The sequence below is a fragment of the Blennius ocellaris genome (assembly GCF_963422515.1).
Source record: "Blennius ocellaris genome assembly, chromosome: 4".
NCBI classification, from domain to species: Eukaryota; Metazoa; Chordata; class Actinopteri; order Blenniiformes; family Blenniidae; genus Blennius; species Blennius ocellaris.
The window spans coordinates 8,226,194-8,247,244 of record NC_137653.1 but is presented as its reverse complement, the minus strand read 5'-3'; the positions used below and the strand labels follow the sequence as shown (position 1 = coordinate 8,247,244).

General features: G+C 41.8%; 1 protein-coding gene across 1 annotated transcript; it reads right to left on the bottom strand.

The window, feature by feature from the left end:
* Window positions 1–907: 907 nt before the first annotated feature.
* On the bottom strand, window positions 908–15,786 carry apcdd1l (adenomatosis polyposis coli down-regulated 1-like). The gene is made up of 4 exons (XM_080495068.1): window positions 15,494–15,786; window positions 4,470–4,659; window positions 3,540–4,059; window positions 908–2,429 (listed from the first exon to the last, which is right to left on the bottom strand). Exons 1-4 carry the CDS (start codon window positions 15,576–15,578, stop codon window positions 1,665–1,667), a joined length of 1,560 nt encoding a protein of 519 aa, XP_080351194.1. The 5' UTR covers window positions 15,579–15,786; the 3' UTR covers window positions 908–1,664.
* Window positions 15,787–21,051: the final 5,265 nt, after the last annotated feature.

The following is a 21,051-nucleotide window of genomic DNA, read 5'->3' as shown; positions in this document are numbered from 1 at the left end:
AGATGTTTCATCAACAGTGTGATCATGTGTTATAACTCCTCACTGATTTTGACAGTATTGCATTAGTGCAGTTACAATCACTGACATTTCATTAGATTTGTTATTATAACTTCCTTTGTCCTACATGAAGCGTTACAGAGATGCTCTCTTTCAAGTACCAAGTAAACATGAAACATCATGAAAGATGTCCAATTTGCAAGGGGCATTAGTATTAACACGGATACACAGTACACAAACATCCCAAACTGTCTGCATCTGTATTTCAGCTGCTTTGTTGCTGCTTCTTGTTGTTTTTTTTCACAAGTTTATACAGATTTATTTTAAGAATCAGCCACATTCTGATTATAGGATGACGGACAGAACACATTTGACTAAATTCAAAAAGTGAGAGAGTGTCAAGCATCATACTTACAGCTAAGCTAATATTTCATAGCTCTGCCACAATAATGCAGCTACAATATTATTACAAACCTATTTAATTGATTGATAGGTTGATTTAATCCATCTCTTCAACCCCACAAGAGGATGTTTTAATATCCGCAGTTAAGTGAAATATGTTGGTGTCCAATTTGTTCACATTCAGCCCTTTCTATAATCCAGCTTCCAGAAAGCACCAAGAGATTCACCTCATTGAGAATAAAGTCATTATAGTTTGACACCAAACAAAAAACAATAGATGCGAACTAAAGTTTTTCCCCCCTGACCTTGACAATTCAATTAAGCTCACTATGTGACTTAAAGGTAATGTTTAGAAAAGTTTTATGTTCACTTTTCCTTTTTTGAAGACTATATACTCAATACACCACTTGCATGATTTCCATTTTCATGTACAAATGATTAGTTAGGCCGCCAACAATTATGAAAAGTCATCTTTAATAGACACGGAAATTGTTTAACTAGCTAAAATATTGGACACATTTTTCTTTTTATGAAAAGGTACAGTATAAATGGTTAAAATAAATATTAATTTGATTTGTTTAGACTGCAGGTAAAAAATGACTAATGACCAAGTTTAAAAGGAACACAATAATAGTAATAATAATAATAATAATAATAATAATAATAATTAATAAAGAAACATTTCACACCCCAAGTGGCATCAATCCAATACAGATGGCAGTTGTTGGAACATGTTATACACTTTGGCCTCTTTCCTCTCCTATGTGTTGTTAAAAAAGTTCTGTACAAAGTGCTTTTAAAAAAAAAAATATTATTCACTGCATCTTAACGAAAAAGGCCACAGAAATGTCTATTGGCTTATATTTCGTTTAGAAATAATGAATCCACACTTCAACACATTTACCTTGCTCTGTTGGGACAGCATTCATGTCGAAATGTGAATATGTGGTTCAGCTGTGAAGTGACAACATCTTCTTACACGTGGTTCAAAAGAATATACACTTGGTGGCACTTTTATATGATGGTGGTTTATATACAGAGAAGTTTTAAGTAGAAAACTGAAAGAGAACTGAATTGAGTTATTAAAGTGAACCGACAGACATCATCTGAAGGCCAGATATATATTTATATATATAAAAATATTCAACTCTTTTGAATGTCTCATGTTTATTCTTTTCTGTGGGAAAAGTGAAAGACAGCCGCCAGAAAACAAAGTCCATCGCTGACTTCAGCTGTGTAACAGGTTAGATTTGTGAACATCGTCTCTAAAAAAGGGAGAGCGAGCTGCATAGCGCGCTCAGAAGAACCACGAGCCCCAGCCGTGCCAGCGTCCCCGTCCCTCTGGCCGCAAGCTGCACCTGCCTGCTGTTGAAACCCGTGTGAGCGTGACGCGTGGCTCCTCCACTGCAAAGCGCCATGGGAGCCTGAAATGAGGTGGGTCGCCTCATCGGTCGGTCGGGACTGGAGCCGTCGGTCGGCCTCTCACCGATGAACAGTAGTGGATGTCTCCTGTGATCGAAGCCCATCTTGAAGAGCTCGTACTCCTTATGTGGCAGCTTGATGCCCAGCACAGTGCACCCATCCGTGGGGGTCAAGTCCTGCTCCACACCGACCTCCCACTTCCCGGCCCGACCGCACTTCCCAGGCCTCGTGCCATTCAGCAGCTTGGCTGTGGGCTCGTCCATGGCAGTGACTCTCACCTGGGTCACCTTGAAGACAAACTCAGAGGCTCCCGAGAGTTTGACGGAGGGGTTTCCCTGAGCGTAGTGGCCCGAGGCCCTCAAGGTGAACGTAGGCTGGGAGCAGGAGGGGTCGCTGTAGTGCCGATAGACCCCCTCCCAGGCGTGCTGGTCGGGGTCGAAGGCGAAGTCACGAGTGACGAAGAGAGCGGTAGGACGGGTCTCACAATGCTGGCTGACCCATCGACCGGCTAAAGAAAAGGGAGCTGCGGGGCTGCGAGGCAACACTGGGGGACGCTGCTCTGAGGAGCGATACACCAGAGCGCAGACAGGACAAGGGTGGACGTGATGCTGCGGACAGAGGAAGAGATGACATGTATTACGATCGCGTTCAATCATTATATCAGTCTGTCTTAAGGGCTTAAGTTATTCAAGAGAACCTCGGCTTCAATACTTAATTAACACCAAAAACAGGTCGATTTTCTGACACAAACCAGCATCACAGAAAACATGGCCAGTGTCAGTAATGCCAGTGCACAATTATGGATTATTTTTATGTTGTGAAGAGTTTCATGAAAATAAACAAAAGGTTTTAATGATTTAAGTTTGGACACCAAAATTAAATCACGTTGTACTGAAATAGGTGTGAGCTTGCACGTTGATGGACAGCTGAACAGCGCAATGCCTCCGCCTGCTGCATGAAATTAGCCCATACTATATAGATGAGGTTTGTAAGAAAAAAAACATACTTGATATTTATGTTTTTGTATAAATACAAAATAAAGAAATTTGTGGTTGGTATACCTTTTTTTTTTATGTAGATGAGATGGTTTCTAATGATAAAAGATGAAAACCTGCTGGATGTGCATTCATGTGGTGGAACATTTCTTTCCTTGCTTGTTTTTATTGGCCACTATTGTGCTATTTTGTGCTATATTTCAAATGCTGGTGATGATAATGATATTTTATTATTAACGAGTCTGCAAGTTTGCCAGTTTGCATATAAAACATTGTAAATTATTTAATCGGATAAGAATTGATTTTTCTTTATTTTTTAGCGCTACCTGGCTGCATACTATGTTCTTTTGTTCCGTGAAATATTGTAATCTTGTGCTGGAAAGACCAAATGTTTTGAATATAAACTAAGAAGAGCTACAAAAGTTAGGCAAAAGAAAATCTTTGTTACAATGGCTGTTTATTGTACTAATCATATGTTTGTAATAGATTTATTATAGAAAAAAGTAATCTGACCATTCTGGGTCTCAATAAAATGAAGAAAACTGCAGAGTTGGAAGGAGAAGCTTCATAACGTTCTTCTACTGCTAACAAAGTGCCCTGAGGCCAGGTTGTGAAACTTTAATCTGCTGCTCAGTGGTCAAACAATGTAATACAATCCCTTATTAATCTTATAGAGTATTTTGGGTCAACGCTGGGAACAAAAAGTGCACTGCCGTGTCTCACCATGGCGTTCTGCAGGGGCTGCTGGTACCCGGTAGGTCTGTGCTGAGTCCTCTGGGTCCAGTCAGTGTGGATGTCTCCCAGGAACAGCTCCTGGACCTTCCCTCCATGACTGTGGTGCTGCGTCTCCACCCGTACCAGATCCAGCTCCATCATGGAGAAACCCAGGGCCACCAGACACCCTCTCCCCGCCCGGGTGTTGTACAGCTCGTACGGCTTCCCCGGCACCGCTTGGCCAAGGCTCAGACTGGCACAGGTCGGGGGCAGCCGGGAGGTCAGCCTCTGCTTCGCCGCCAGGCTGTGCACCACGATCCCCACCTTGTTAAGGTGGTGGTCGGCCTCAGTGCCGCCGCGGGTGATCCAGGAGGCCTTGCGTGGACGGATCTTCCCCCGGACCATCAGGGAGTAGGACGGATCCTCGCAGCTGCTGTCGGTGTAGTAGTGCTGCAGGGCCTGGAAGTGTCGGCTCGGGTGGAAGGTGTAGGATCGGGTGAGGAACTCGGGACCGGGCCGAACTTCACATCTGAACATGGAGGGAGAAAGTTAGTGGTAGCAGATCAAAAGATGTATTTTACATCATGGTTGAGGTCTCAAAAAATGATTTTAATTAACAACATCAGTCAGACTCGATGTCAAGTCCCTATGGTCCCAGTGAAATTACAAACGCTATCATAGAAAAGTGCATTTGAATGGATTTACTATTATGGCGATGCCTTATCTCTTCTTTATCTTTTTTAATAAATCTTATTTTTGTTAGCATACTACATATGTTTCTACATCGATCTCATAAATGCAATAATTTTCTGTGTGATCATATTCATATAGCAAATCACTGTTTGCTTACGAGTTTGTAATTGAGTCAAAAGTTCTTTCCATACACCATATTTCGAAGACTAAACGTATTGTCACTGCTTCAACAATATAAAAATGTACCTTGTTGACACCCAGGTGCCGTCCAGCCTCGGGGGCACATGTGCCATGATCCTCACCCTGTCCTGTAGGTGGTGGTACTGGCAGTGGGGCTCCCAATGAAGACCCTCACTCAGGTTGGAGGCAGAGGTGAAAGCGAAGGGACCTGTGGGCACCTCCCACATTTTACTTCCAGTTCCGACCACAGACACAGCTGGGGAGAAGCAGACAGTCAGTGAGCCAATAGCCTCTGTTATCCAGTGAAGAAAACACCAGAGGCTTTGCTACATGTCAGGGAACATTTCCAGGCCTGGTTTGGGTCATGTGAAGGAGATGAGAAACAATTCTCCATCCTCACAAAATGAGGAAATAATAGGCAAGAGGGAATATTAACATGTTCTTCCAGCTATGTCCAAACACAATTTGGCAGACTGTGATTTAGTTACATTTCCCACGTAATGAGCATTGAGTGGGTGATATAGAAACCATACATGGCTGTGAAGCAGCCTGGGACACCAGGTTTTAGCTTATGGCTCCAATCAGTCGACAGCTGCAACACGCAAGTCCGTTTTTTGTTTTTTTTTCACTTTCTCCAGACAGATGAGGTGTGTGAAGGGGTGAAGAGGCTGAGTATGTGCATTTCTATCAATGAGGTGAAACATCCTACGAGTTACTGACAGAGGCAGCCCGACGAGCTGAGTCAATCTGTTGATAACATGATGAAGAAGAACGGTTATTATGATGAATGATCTTACTTAACGTTTCCCAAGCTCTGAGAGTTATTATTATTCTCTCAAACATGTACTAGTCTGACATTTACACATCTGCAGGCTTTTTTGAGTGATGCATGTGTTGTCTCTTTTGTTTCTTTCTTTTACGGCACCCGTGTTCCACATTTTTACCTTGAGATTCTATCTAAGATAACCAGTGATCAAAAATGGTTTCTTTGATTGAAGACAGAACAGTGCAGGGTACAAAGCTGCCGAATTGCGTAATTGATGAAATAAACAAAGACACTTGGTGAAACAACATTGTGAAAACCGAGCACACGCAGCTCAAGCACAACAATGTTTGTGGGTTTGTGTATATGACATCCTGACCCATGTAAACAAGCTAACAATCACGCAAACTGTGTTTCACTTTGTGAAAGCTTGAGGGTTATGTGTGTTGTCGACACAACAAGGCCGAGGACGCCGGCTCCAGTTTCAGACGATACAAAAGGATTTTGTGATCGCGCCCTCATGGCTGCAACGTGAGGACACCCACCGCAGTCCATCTGAACAATGCTTGCATATTTCTGTGAGTGAAAATTACAGCTTCAGTTTCATCCCCACATTGCAAATGTCAGGGCAAAAAGGGATGATTTCTCACAGAGTTTCTCGCAGACACTTTCATAGATTGTCAATTATGCTTAATGCTGTAGTACACCAGTGCATTTTAGGAGGTGAATATATACGTCTAAATGGCAGAATTAAATTAATTAAATGTGGCCAGTGTCGGCTTGTGAAGTCATTCTTCAGATTTGAGTGTGTTCATGGGATTTTAAGTGAACGTGTGCAAACGAGAGAATCTGCATATCACAGTGTACAATCTGACAGCTCCTTACAGTATATTCTATTTATTATTACAGTCCGGGAGCCCAGCTCAAATTAAGTGCTGACAGAAACATTCCCATGTGAGACATAATTGTTGATAACCATGGTTCAACATAAACAAATTAGTACATCAAGGATTCTGCTGACGTTCCAAGCTTTTGTTTTGACTTTAAGTCATTGTGTGAGGTTTTGTAGATTTTGCAGATCGGAACATTTTCTCTCTTATTTTGGTTATAAAATGATTGAGTGGGTTTGGATTACTTTCTGTTTGTGCTCTTATTGCTGGTGACCAAAGAGATAGGAGAGTTTAATTATTTCATTATTATTTTAAGAATCTCCCTCCAACATCCAACATTCACTTTCTAATGTTTTTTTTTTTCTTCTAACAGTAATATGGGCACCATAACCGGGGAAGAATGTGAAAAAAGTTTGTCATCTTTCCCACTTATTTCTTGCTCTATCGAACTAATCAGAAAGTTTATTTTGACTCCATTTATGTGATCAGACAAATGGAATCCATTATTTGTTATGAGGGCAAAACTATTTTCAGACTTGAACAATGACATTATAGGACATTTTTCTTGCTTCTGCTATAATCAGAAGTTTAGTTTGTGGCAGCATTTTGTGCATCAAATGCACAGAGACAGGAGAGCTACACACACACACACACACACACACACACACACACACACACACACACACACACACACACACACACACACACACACACACACACACACACACACACACACACACCCACACAAAGGATTAATAAATTATGGAATTTTTGGTGCAATTCAATTCTGAGTAGTTTGTTTCAAAGGCCACATGTGTATTTATTATATCACTTGTGTCCAACAGGCAAAAAAAATGTGTATTGTTCCCAGGATCTTGACATTTTTCTTATAAAACATCCTTATTATGATTCATCTTCAAGTTATTATTGACTTGAAAAATTAACATGAACATAAAGTATGAACAGTATTGACTTCATATCACATAACCATACTAAATGATCGGCACTTTAAGGGGATGGGTGCGACCTACTGAAATGCAAATAATGGCAATCGCAATATGGAAAAAATGCAAATTTTCAAATCGCCCAAAATTGTTTTCCACAAACACCACCTTCACCTCAGACATTTGTAATGAAGAATATTTCTGTGCGATTTCTACTCTTGCCTCACTGAGCTCACACTCTTGCTCTTCTCATCTGACTTTTTGCTTTAAGCACATTTCCGCATCTGTCAGACTTTTGATTTAAAGAAGTGTATCCAGTATCACTTCTCTCTCTCTCGCTTTCTTGCTTTTCCCCCCATCTCCAATCCCCCTTTTCCTCCATTTTATCCCCACAGCTTCCAAATTCTTTCTCCCACTTGCTCAGATTTCTCCGGGTCAACTGTGGTAAGCAGCTTTGACGGTGCAACTTCACTCCGCTTCTCTCCCGTCAGACTTCCAGATGCGCTCTGGGAGATCGTCACCTGTTGAGCCTCCGGTGGGGGCGAGGGCGAGGGCGAGCTTCACGAACCGTCACGAACCACAGATCCGTGAGCTCTCTTGCAGCCGACGGGCTGAAGCGTGAAAGGAAAATGGGTACGTCTGAACGGAAAGTGTGTGCTGTTGGTTTTTCTGTGAGACGCTCCAAGATGGCGGCTGACCAATCGGCATTTATTAACCTTGTTAGTGTCAGATGGAGGATTTTTTTTTTTTTCGTTCCCTTTGCTCTTGGAAAGCTTCACACATGCTGACCACAACCGCAGACATGTGTGCGGCTCCATCTTTTCCCAGCCTCCGTCCACCTGACACACACACACACACGCACGCACACGCACGCCCGCACACACACAGAACTGCACAGTCACAGACCACAAAGCTGGACTCCGACTCAAAGCACTTTTCTTCTCCATCCAGCGGCTTGTCAACGTGTCGATGAGATTAATGCGTCTTTGTGCTGTCACGGGCATCGAGACATGTTTGCAATTTCCACCCAGTGTGGCGATGCGTTTGTTTATGGCGCACGTCACTGCGGCTCTGCAGGTGAGGAAAGCCGCTCCGTCAGGCCCGGCTGCGAGCACTAATCAGAATTAATTAATTTCCACTGCTTCTTACAAGTCGTACCATCGGTCTGTTTTATGTTATCCAGACTTCATAGCTGTGTGCAATGTGTTCCTCTCACACAGCACAATGAACAGACACATAGGCCAAAGTCACAGTGTGCGTGTGTGTGTGTGTGTATGTGTGTGTGTAATGTGGACTCGTTTGGCCTGCTATATTTGAGTTCCTGTTTTTGCCAAAGCATTTCTATAGAGTGTTTCTTGAGGTCACTTGTCATTCAGCCCCCTCTCCCTCTCTTGGATCTCGTTCCAATGTGGCATATGGTTGCGTTTACTAGGAGTGCTCATAAAAGCGGAGCTTAGTAAAACAAAATTGCTCATCGTGGGGTTTTAAGTATTCTTCTACAAAAGAGTCTGTTCTTACCACAAGTGAGGTGATGTTGTAATACATATGATAATATTCGACCCCCATCCCAATTTGGATGGGATGGGGGACTATTTTCGTTGATTCGCTTCCTACGCAGGCAGTCGCATGTCATTAGTTTTTCACCACAATGTTACCGCTGATTTATTTTTCCACTATGGGCCCCAAAGCTTCCCACTCTTAGATCCTCCCTGTCACAGTGAAGAGTGAGGTGCACAATTAAAAAAATAAAATAAAATCTACATTTAACATAGATTAGACAAAGATTTAAGAACTGCATTGTTTTTCATTTTCCTGACTCCAACACACGGGATGCACACTGATGGGTTTTCAACAGATTCCTGCAGACATCAGTGATGACACGTTCATTTCAGCCAGAAGTCCTGGAGCAGAGTTTAGAATCAGGTCGCTGGGTTGAAAAAGCTTCTTTTTTTTTTTAATGTGCATTTACAGAACAGTTCAGACTCTGAGTTTTGCTTTTTCAAAGACCTTATTCACCTCTTTTATAGCAAATTTTGATTTATGCCACAATAAGTGTAAGTGAAGATGGAATCCACAATTCACAAGGTCCATGTTAAGAAAAACAACCCCTTTTAGTTTACCGTGAAATGTATTGAAAAAGAGAAGTCATGTAGATATTCTTGCTGGAATGCATGCATTAGGGATAATAACAGTTATCTGTGTTATATCGTCTTTTACTCATAATTCCTATTCCACTTTCAACATTTTATTTGATTCTCAAAATGGTTTATTAATATATAATCCAAAATATATTATATAATATGTAATTATGCCTTTGGCTTCTAAAATTTAAAGAAAAATCTAAACAGTTCCATTTGATTCAGTGCAATATTACATTATGAAAAAGTTTCAGTTTGAATAAAAAGCTACAAATAACAATAAAAAGCTCTTTACAAAACCAGAGAAGGTTGAAATGTTTCAACAAAAAACAATGCAAATTCCACATTACGTGTGAAGTTTTCTGGCGCAAAATACAGGATGGATTCACGGATTTTCTCTTTAAATTTGGCCAGAATAAGTCACACAGCATATGACTAGAGTTTCTGGTCCATTGGGGCTCAACAAATCAGCTGAACTACCTGAATTCATATACGCTGCATTGTATTTCTTCAAACTTATCCTGACAAAAACCCGGGCAGACTATTTCTGATGCTGCAAGTTTTCACATTTTAACACCACTGGTATCAGAGTGACCATATTTTGATATTGAATTATTATATTTTGCTTTAAAAAACAATACAGGACACGAGAACCAGCCTCAGCCGATACTTTAAATGGTTTTCATACTGTACTCAACCTATGTCACAACTCAACTACAAAAAGTACTGTATTTTATCCAGTGCAAAGTACCGGTCCACTTAAAACATCTGGGCAATTCAGCATCACTGACTGATGCAGTCAAGATACATTGTGCTTGACTACTCAAGGAACATATGTGTTTAACATTTTTTTTTAATTAAAACAACCTTTTCCGGACATAAAATTTTGTCCGTGAATTTTTATATGTATGTCTTTAAGAATGATGCAACATCACTGTGAATAAATTAAAAACAGTGGTTTACTGTATTGGAAAACATTTAGATTTTTTGGAAATTTCTTTGAGATGTTGCTGGACTTCGCAGGGTCTTCAAGACCACAATGAACCTGCTCGACACGCTTGCTCAAGGGCATTGTAACGAATGGACCAGACCTTCTGATACACTGACAGTCAGTGAGATGAATCAAGTTAAAAAACTGACAGAGTCAAATCTACTTTTCCTCTTGATCCTCCTACTTTTCATTATCAGGACCAGCTGCACGACACACCACAGACAGGCTCACAACTCAACTACATGCAGACGGAGGCAACCCTCATCTCCAGTCTTGTCATCTTGCAGTGTCACAATTCTGCCACCAGGGGTCAGTGCAGCAGCCTGCGAGGTGCGTGTGGTCTGGACGCTGAGTCTGTCATCGCCACCGACAGCCTCCCACCACACACACGCACACGTACACGCACACGCACACAAACACAACACACACTCTGCTGCATCCCACTGATGAGCAGCCAAAGTAATCTACCTGTGCTCATCCAACACACACACACACACACACACACACACACACACACACACACACACACACACACACACACACACACACACACACACACACACACACACACACACACACACTGCGGACATTGATCCGCAGCATGCTGCAGAAGGGACACCATTTATAACAGACCTCCAGGCCGCTCCTCTGTTTGTTTGTTTGTGTTTGTGATTAGGGTTTGGCAGCCGTCGCTCTCCTCTCTCACGTCTCATCCGCACGGCCGCAGTCAAAATACAGTTTTATGTACCTCTTTATTTGCAGCTATCCTGTGAAAACAAGAAGCAGGCCCAGACACTTTTGATTCAGGACTTGTGGGGAGTCGACCGCGTGCCTCTTTCATTAGAGAGAGACACCTTTGTTTGCTTCGTGGCTGCTTCTGTTGAAGCTTTGTATAGAAAATTACTAAAGCTGCCAAAACGCAGGAGGCGGAGGTGAGAGAAAATATCTATTTTGTTGGCCGCTCTGGCATGGTGGCAAAGCAGCACCAATCCCTCTACTTTACAGCATTTTAACAGCTTCCTCGTGTGTTTCCTTCTTCTTTTTTTTTTTTTACTACATCCTCATGCTGTTTTTAAATTTTTTTAAATTTTTAATTCAATGTGGCTACCCCAAGTGTCCCGTAAAGTCACTTTCTCATTTCTCTGTAGGTCAGTGCTGCAGAAACAAAGCTCTCCACCATGTGCCCCCCCTCCCCTGAAATAAAAAAAAAGCCATGATGTTTACGCCTCATTTATCCTGGATCTCAGATCTCTCTGGTCTTTTCAGTCTTTCTTGTTCTATTTTTTTTTTTTTTTTTACTTTCTCTGTGTCAGTGGTTGATGAGGTGGATGAAGTCGGTCAGCGGGGTGAGGGGCGGAGGTGGGAGGGCAGGGGCGTCTTCATGCTCCACAGTGACAAGATTGGTGAGGTGCATGTGTTCGCTGCTCTGAGCAGAAACGTTACAATGCCACAGTAGCTCACAAGTCCTGTTCACTGCACATATTTACGTGACTGCTGCACATTATTCACAGTTGACAACTGCTTTTTTTTTTTTTTTTTACCCCTTTGAGTCACTGAGCTCTCCTCCAGATTTTGGATAGTGCGTGCTGAATACTCATCAGAGCGCTCTGCACATCTCCTCACATTTTTCATAATAAGCGAAGAGTAATGACTTCAAAAGTGTCTTTCTTCTGTTCATAGTCATTATTTTTTTTCATAGCCCCTCAGATTTATCTAGGTCTACACCAAATACCAGGCTCGGTTGTTTCAAATTGCCCACATTTTTTATGGATAAATGTATTTTCTTTGCTTTGATGACAGTATTAGACACAATCCCTCAAGAAAGAGAAACAAGTAATTGAGTGGCTCGAGGATTTTTGATATTTGTCTTCTCAGAAAACTAGCAGGGAGTGAATATCTTCCTGACCGCAGCAGAATAATGAATAAAACAAAAAAAACCCTCAAAAAACCAAAAACCTTTTCTTTAGTTTCCTGTTGATTTATTGGTCACCTTTTTTCAGATATGAAGCTAAAATGAAACTTTTCACATAACTTTGTTTGAACAAATCTCTGATTCAAAGTTCAGTCCAGTAACTGTAGTTACTTATTGCGCACTGGCCAAGTTACTTACTACTTTACTTTTTCTTAATTATAACACATATGTACAGTAAACTTCACATCTGATGGATGGATTTGATTCTACTGACCATTGGTCACCTGAGCGAATACTGGGACCTGCTTTGACAGACTTTTTTCCTCGTCGACCTCTTTACTTGCAGAATTAGTTGATTGTTGATTACTTGAGTTCTCAAAAAACGGCACTGTGGTATGTTTGACGGTGGGTTTTTCCAGGAAGCTTGAAACGAAAACAAAACGCAATGCGTTATATCCAAGATCAACTCTTGTCTTGTGATGTGCATCACATGCCAGACTCTTACAAAATACTGGAACGCTTACAGAAAAGTAGGGCTCAAACTCAGGACTTATATCTAGGAAACGGCAGCATAATATATTATTACATTGTTACGATTCATAACAAACCTGTTTATTGAAAAACAGTCAAGGATCTTTTCCTGAGCCTAACTAAATACCTTTAGTACATAAAGCTAACCAAACCCAGACAATGATTTAGTACACTAATACAGTAAAACTACCCTTTGTGCTGTTTTGATATGTCAATAGGTGACTTTAATCACACAAATGCATGGAGAAAAGAATCTTTGTGATTCAACTCTATAGATGGTGGATTTCACTGACATGCCTCGCCTGCGTGATCAAAGTAAACGCAGTAATAAACATAACTTCTTAATCTTCAAGCGGCACTCTGGCACAATATGTGAATAAAAAAAACACATAATTGCTTTTATTATTTTTCTCTTCTCTCGATCTAAATAATCTTAAACAATTTTATTGACCTGCACTAAACTAAAAGCGTTAGTTGTTGTTGCAGAGGTGCCTCCTAAATCCTTGGACTAAAAGCTGTTACAAGTGAATTTATAGTGTTTAATCCAAACACTATGAATAACATTGGAACTGCCCGACACTGTCAGAGACTGAAAGGTCACCCGTATGACGTAAATTGTACTGGACTGAGGCTTTCTTGCAGCAGCGCCCCTGCTTCTCTCCCCACTATTGTCACCAAAGTCAGGCGGAGGTCAGGTTGATTTAGAGGTTGTTGTTTCTTTTTTTCTCCCCTCAGAACATGGGGTCCAGTGTGTTATTCTAACCTCGAGTCCCCTCTTCCTTCTTTGGGCTTTATAACCCCAACGTTTCATCGTGGCCCTCTAATACCAGGAGTATCCCCTCTGTCCCCGGGGCAGCGCAAGGACGACTTCTGTTGTCTTTTCATCACAGTGTAAGCTGCTTAATCCGCCCGCCTCGTTTATTTAGACAAGGGATCTGCAGGGGTTTGCCCAGCGGACGCTGCTGCCAGCTTCACTGTGGCGAGCAAACTGTGGCTCCCGAACACACACACACACACACACACACACACACACACACACACACACACACACACACACACACACACACACACACACACACACACACACACACACACACACACACACACACACACACACACACACACACACATACACACACACGCCGCTGTCCGTTCAAGCCAACACTTCCTCCAGCTCCACCGGTTCTATTGAGCGCCAGTTGGAGTCGAGCGCCGGATTCTGAGCTGTCAGATAACAGAGAGGAGTCTCAATTATAACGCCACCTGACTTTCATTGTGGCGTCTCGTCTCGGTGGACGGCCCAGGCAGATAGTGGACATGCAGAGTTGATGGTTCAATGATGTTTTGGAGCCGACATCATATCAGTTTCACCTCAATTGAAAAGCTCCATTCAGAGACGGCTCTGGAGATCCGGCCGCTGACACTTTCACATACTTAGAGCATGAACAATGCTGCACCTAAGGTTTAACTTCAATAAAATTGATTAGAAAGTTGGCTCATAAAACCCCTTTCAAGCAGATCAGTGGAGTTCAGAAGTTTATCGATGAAACCCTTCCATGTGAGAGTCCAACAGGCCCATAAATCAGCAAACATTTGTTTACGTTTATGTATGTTTAAGAAACTCGAACCTCAAAAAGTGCGTCCAGGTAATCACGAGCCAAGTCTCTTAAACCATCAACTCAGTATGGAAATGTTTATAAGCGTGAACTATTATCTTACACAAAAGGAAAGATTTCTCTGCACATAGGTAAGATTACACCTGTCAACAATGCTCAGTGTGAAATTTGTTGTCCATGCGATCGTACTTTCGTGTCAGCGACGCCTGGAACTACCTTCAGATCAGTTTTCTGCACCATCTAAACTGTCTCTTTTCCATCCAGTGACTCAACTCTCCTGTCTCCTGTGTTAAACCTGAGTTGTCAAGAGCAGCGCGGTTCACAGATACCAGTCTGCCACTGGAGCAGGAAGGTATGGACAGACAGGAGGGGAGGAGGGAGGCTGGCACTGATGATTAGAGCCGGACAGATGCCTCCTCCTCCTCCTCCTCCTCCTCCAGTCTGTCTCCTGCTGGTCATCACACTAACCGGCCCTGATGGCCAAAATGCTGCGCCTCCATGTTCGAGGCCGCGGCAATTGGACGATCAGCTCTGCACAGCAGCCTGGGGTAGGGTCAGTAATGGCTGTCTCCTGTTATTCTAACCATTAACATAATGGCAACATTAGTTCCAGGGCCACGCTCCCCCGCTCCGAGGGAACCATTGTTTGAAGGCACCAGCCAGAACCCCCCCCCTCTTAGTTTTTTTTTAAAGACTCCTCCAGTGGCCGCAGATCCGCCTGACGGTTTGAAGACACACAGGAGAGGAGGGGGGAACACAGACCGGCTATTCATGAGTCTAATGTCAGCACAGGTTGTGTTTTTGTTTTTCAAAGTGGTGATCCACATGTTGAACTTGGCAACCCATTTGAATTGTGACAAATCACATAATGACTTCCCCCGTAATTGTGAGTTTGTCTTTGATAATCTCTTCCTTTGTGTCTTTTGTGTCCTGCCATGTGTTCCCTAAGCTAAATCCCCAAGTGTTCAGCTGATTTCTCACATGAGAGAGCATTTATCTCGTTGTTTTCATAGTGCAAAAAAACCTCCCTAAAAAACTAAACAAAACTCTTTTGAATTATTTGGAGGAAATTGGCCACCACCTTTCAAGATCAGCCTCTAAAAGCAGAATGTACATTTCACTGAATTATTCTTCAGTTTAAAAAAGTAACAACTTTCAAAGATGAATGGCAATTTGACGGGCATCTTTTGGAGTTGTTAAGTTATTGTGGGCAAACCACTATATCAAAGTTTTCATTTATGTTGAGCATTTTAATCAAAACTAAGCAGGGAAACAAAATGTGCAGAGCTCAGAGCGCGCACTCACCTTGCCAGAGCCACAGCAGCCACACTCCCTTCAACAGGTGACTGAAACGTCCGTTTGACATGGTTCCTGCTTCTGTGCACTTCATTCACTCGCTCTGCTGCTCCGAAAACAAACTTTGATCCGCGGGAAATCCAAAACACAGAGAGACTCCGGTCAACAAGAGATGATCGTGTAGGGAAACACCATGACAAGAGCTCACATATGAAGTGTCCAGTAATCCCTCAGACGAATCTCTGGTCTCCAGTTCAGCCAGGGGGGGAGTTTCTTTTCCTCCCCTCTTGTTCTTCCCTTTCTTCTACCTCCACTTCTTTCCTTCCATGGTCTGATTAAAAGTTCTCACTTGAGACTCCTCGTTCATGCAACTGGTCCACTCTGGTGCTCTCCTCTAGCAGAGGAGAGGGAGGGTAAAATCTCTCTCTCTCTCTCTCTCTCTCTCTCTCTCTCTCTCTCTCTCTCTCTCTCTCTCTCTCTCTCTCTCTCTCTCTCTCTCTCTCTCTCTCTCTCTCTCTCTCTCTCTCTCTCTCAATCCACTCCCCTCTTTCTCAATTACACACCGCTGCCTCACTACTGTGCAGCTATGTGGATCTGTTCCACCCGATGCATGTGCAGCCAGTGTGTGTGCATGCATACGACGATCTTGTGTGTGTGTGTGTGTGTATGTGTGTGTGGGCTCCTGTTGAGCTCTTCTGGTTTTGAGCTGAAAGGAGGGACTGGGGCAATAGAGCGAGAGAGAGAGAGATGGAGGGAGGGCATAGAAAGAGAAAGTTTGAGTGTTTTGGAGAAGAGGTGTTTTTGACCAACTGACGGCTCTGAGGAGCTTTTAGAGCAAAGGTGCAAAAGGGCAGTGGTATAAAAGAATGAAAACTGCAGCCACAACGATTCAAATCCCAGTATAACATCTGGTGTATAACATGAGCTGTTTGCTCGCTCACTCCATAACTCCAGTGATGTCGCGTCATGTTTATGGTTTAGCCTCACCAGATTCCAGAGTTTAACAAAAGCCATCTCAGATTTCGGCCTCTTCCCAGGTAACTTGTGATCGAGGAGATTTTTCTTTCTGCATGCATGAAACTTGGAGTAGCAAATGTTTCATGAGGTGGCTCTGGTATAATACGGAGCTGCACGGTGGCGCAGGGGCTGCACATCTCATTGTACGTTCTCTACGTCTGCTTTTGTTTTCTCTTGGATCCACAGTCCATAATCATGCACCCAAGCCTTTCTGGTGACTCTAGATTGTCTGTGAATGACAGTGTGTGATTGTCCGTCTCCCTATGTCTGTCCTTTGATGTCCATCATGTACCGTCCTTCAACATTGTCAGCTGGGATGGGCTCCAGTGACCCTAGACTGGATAAAGCTTGACATTTGACTTATTGGAAACATTTAAAAGTTTTATATGTTAAATCCGAGATAGCAGCTAAAATATGCCCTTCAAAGATAGATTTTAAATACAGTTTATGAGGGAGCTGATACACCTACGAGCAGGAATCATGGTAATGGGGTAAAAAAGCCTGTTGACTTTGATGTTTGACGTCAGTCAACGTACTCGTCTTCTGTCATGTGACTGTTTTAAGTGTTGTTTCTCCCACTCTTAAAAGATATACTGGCTCTATGTTGTCACTGAAAGCATGAACACATGTTGACACAGGCCGCTCTTTAATTACAGTTAAACAACTGCCTCAAAGTTCGTCTACATGTTGCACCACTAACATCAACAAACTTGTCTTTGTTGTCACGTGGTCGTTATTGGTTTTGCTTCAGGCACTAAGACAATAAGAGAAAACACTGTCGTTTTCGTCTGGCTTCAAGTTAATTGTAGTGTAGTTTCTTACTTTTTAGTTTAAAACGTGTCCTCCTGTCACAGGTTTTCTACCTTTTCATTAATCTCGTGCTGTCTCTGCACCTTGCTTCTGTCATAATTTCTATGCCCACTTGTCGTCAGCATGAAATATATTTTCAGTTTGATGTTTATAAGTATTTATAATTAAGTTCAAAACAATTGAATGAGCTAAGATGATGACACTTAGCCCCCAAAGTTTTTCATATTTTTACACATCAAGTTCTTTGATAATTCATTTGTTAAACATCATCATATTCCAATCTTGCACTAATCCTTCACCTCGATTTATCAGAATAGTTCTCCGAAATTCAGCTTTGAGTGTGTGGTCTACACTGAAAAGCAATGATTGGATGTGCAGTATGAGTTTGAATCAGGAAGCGAGTTGAAGAAATGAATCTAAACCGCCCAGTTATTTCCGGATAGTCCGCAAACTTTACTGTGGACAGTTTTTATTGGAGCTGCGTTTTCCCAAGGAAAGAGCACCAATAAAAAAGTGTTGACAGTCAGGCTTGCAGTGAATCGGGAGCAATGGGAAAAAGATTTGGCTTTTGTTATTTTTCATCTTTAATGATTTGACCACCACAAATAGGAAAAACAGAGAGGAACACATTATTATTATTATTATTATTATTATTATTATCATTATTATTATTATTATTATTATTATTATTATTATTATTATTATTATTATTATTATTATTATTATTATTATTAATAATAATAATAATAATAAAAAAGCATAAACATTTACAAAAAAAAAACCTAATAACTGTGCATCCAGATGACACTTAATGAATGTGAGAGGAAAATTTGAATTTTCTTGTGGGGTGTGAACTGATCCTTTGAAGTGAGAGAAATTTAGCATCGAGAAATGTTTTCTGAAGCTGCACACACACACACACGCGCGCACACGCACACACAGTTTGCATAAACCTGCATCACACCCCATTAGAAAGACACATGCACACACAGACGCTCCAGTCACAGTGATTCATTGGCCCTACATGTACATATGGTCTGACGGAGCTGTTGACACTGCTGACCGCTGCAGAGGTAAAGACTGGTTTCAAAGGACCTGCCAAGCTACAGTTGGCAGCACATCTACGACGGGTGGGCTGACCGGAGCCCTGGCACACGGTCAGTGCTGCATACATGCCCTACCCCATCTCTCCCTCTCTCTCTCGCTCTCTCTCTCTCTCTCTCTGTTTTATATGGCAGGTTTTATTTGCTTACATTCACTTTTTCTGTGCCAATTGTTATTTGGCCCAGACGTGTACTTCCTGAGTGGTAGTCTTCAAACGACAAGTGCACTTTCTCACTGGTTTTTTTCTGTTAATACAGATTTGTCATTGCAAAGATATGTCTGAAAATGCTAATTATGATGGGAATAAATACAATGACACTGTTCTTTTGTATTTTTTACTATCAGCCTATAGATGAGGATGGTTGATGGGAAACAACAGGATTTTAACAAGTGACATTAGAATTTGAAATAAGTTGCAAAAGCCCATAAAATAGCATTTAGCCCCACTTTTGAAACCACAGGAAAAGGAAAATGTATATATATTTGAAATAATTGTGATATAAATGCAACAAGTATACAACTTGATTTGACTTTCAAATATTCATTAGACATCGTTTGGAGATATTAGAACTGTCAGAAACCAATGTTAGTCTGTCTCTGTTGTTCATTTTGTTGAATATATTCTTAATATTTATTATTTATTAACTTTTTTTTGTTTTTACTATGATTTACTATGAACAAGTCTCAATTGATGTTTTTGAGGAATGGTCACCAATAAAGCAAAAAGTGAAATAGAAGAATTTCCCCATTTTCAAATGGTTGTTTTCCTTGATTCCAGAAAGAAATAACATAATTCTATTCTACTCTTCAGTCCATTTGACATCAATTGTGTTTTTACCATATGAGACTCCAAGCGTTGCCATAAAACCACAATTATCAAGGAATGAAAGCACTCCTTGTTTGGCTCCTTTCTTCTTTGGACACTCCCGTCTTCGTCTTGATGCAAATCGCCACTGCTATTATTTAGGCCGGGGCTAATCTGATTGTTGATCAGTGCCTTTGGGTGAGCGCTAACTCGCTGTGAAAGACCCCACAGCGAGCGGAGAGGAGGGAGGACAGACGCCGCCGATCTCTGATCCCTGATCTGACAGCTGGCTCCCTCAGGAGGACTCTGCCTGGGGTGTCAGCAGCTTTGATCCCCTCGGTGTCCGCTTTGGAATGCATGCGCGCACACACACACACACACAACTAACATTAACATGTCATCACGTCATCACATGCTAATTCAGGTTCTTTTTATGCAGACGGGTTATTAACTAAATCAGTGTTACTCCTTGACTAATCCATAATCTAGAATAACCAAACTCTAACTTCAATCTTACCTTGAAACAAGTTTTCACCTGTGAATGTATGTATATCTTATGAATATCGTGATTTGTATTTTTTTAAATTCTTTTTTACTTATGGGGACTTACTTTTCATCCACACTGGTACAGAAGAATACAACCATGCAGGATTTCCTATTAATGAAATTTCTTCTCTACCCCCTTTTATGAACTTAATCACCCCAAAACTGCATCTTCCAACCTCAATAAAACAAAATTTATTCTTGCGTCTTTCACGGATTTTGATATTTATAACAAAATGTTGCCCTAACACTAAACTTTACTTAAAGTTAGTTTAACCCTAAGACAATGTCCTTCAAAGAATATATCCCTGTTGAAACTAAACAAGACAAGTCCCATAACATGAGTGTGTAAAGATGCTTTTGTCGCAGCAAATTACACGTATATGGTTTATGACCTTATAGGAAAATTACAGAGGCTTTCATTAGTATCCTCCCAATTTTACTCTAAAATCAACTGTTTAAGAGACACCAACCCAAACCTGGTCAGATCTTACTCCAACTTTAAAACATGAGACATATTTGATCACAAATTGTAATTCCTATGGCGGTTCGCTCTCTGTCTGTCCCCATAAGGAAGGCATTTCCTAATAATGGGAGTGAGCAACAGATTTTGGTCTCGTCAACAGTAATAAATGTACCACTGTTGCCACTCTGATCTTTATGTAATACATGCTTTTACAATTTTTCAATCTCACTCTCCCTCGCTCCCCTTTTCCTCTTTCCTGTCGCTGTGTGTGAAAGGCACACACACACACACACACACACACACACACACACACACACACACACACACACACACACACACACACACACACACACACACACACACACACACACACACACACACACACACACACACACACACACACACACACACACACACACACACACTGCCAGGCTTGGCCTGCTTGGCACACAGATTCAGGAGCTGGCAGGAGCTGCTGAAGAACACGCTGTGTACGCTTTTTTTTAAAATAATCAAATGATTTTTCAATCTTGAAACTAATATCCTTTCGCCGACCGTGAGCTATCAACTTCGGTGGGCTGTGTGTGCAGTGTGTGTTTGCTTGGGCACCTATCCTCCACTTCAACATGCACACACAGACACACACACTTAAATGATCACATCTGAACCCATTCAGGCTGGATATTCAATCACAACCTCAGAGTGGGTTCATTCATCCCGGTCATTTTGTATTCTGCCGGCTCAGACCGAGGCGGTTCCTGTTCCCTTTGTGAGCCGTCAGCGCCCTCATTAGGGTGGGGAGTCAATGTGCACAGAACTGTG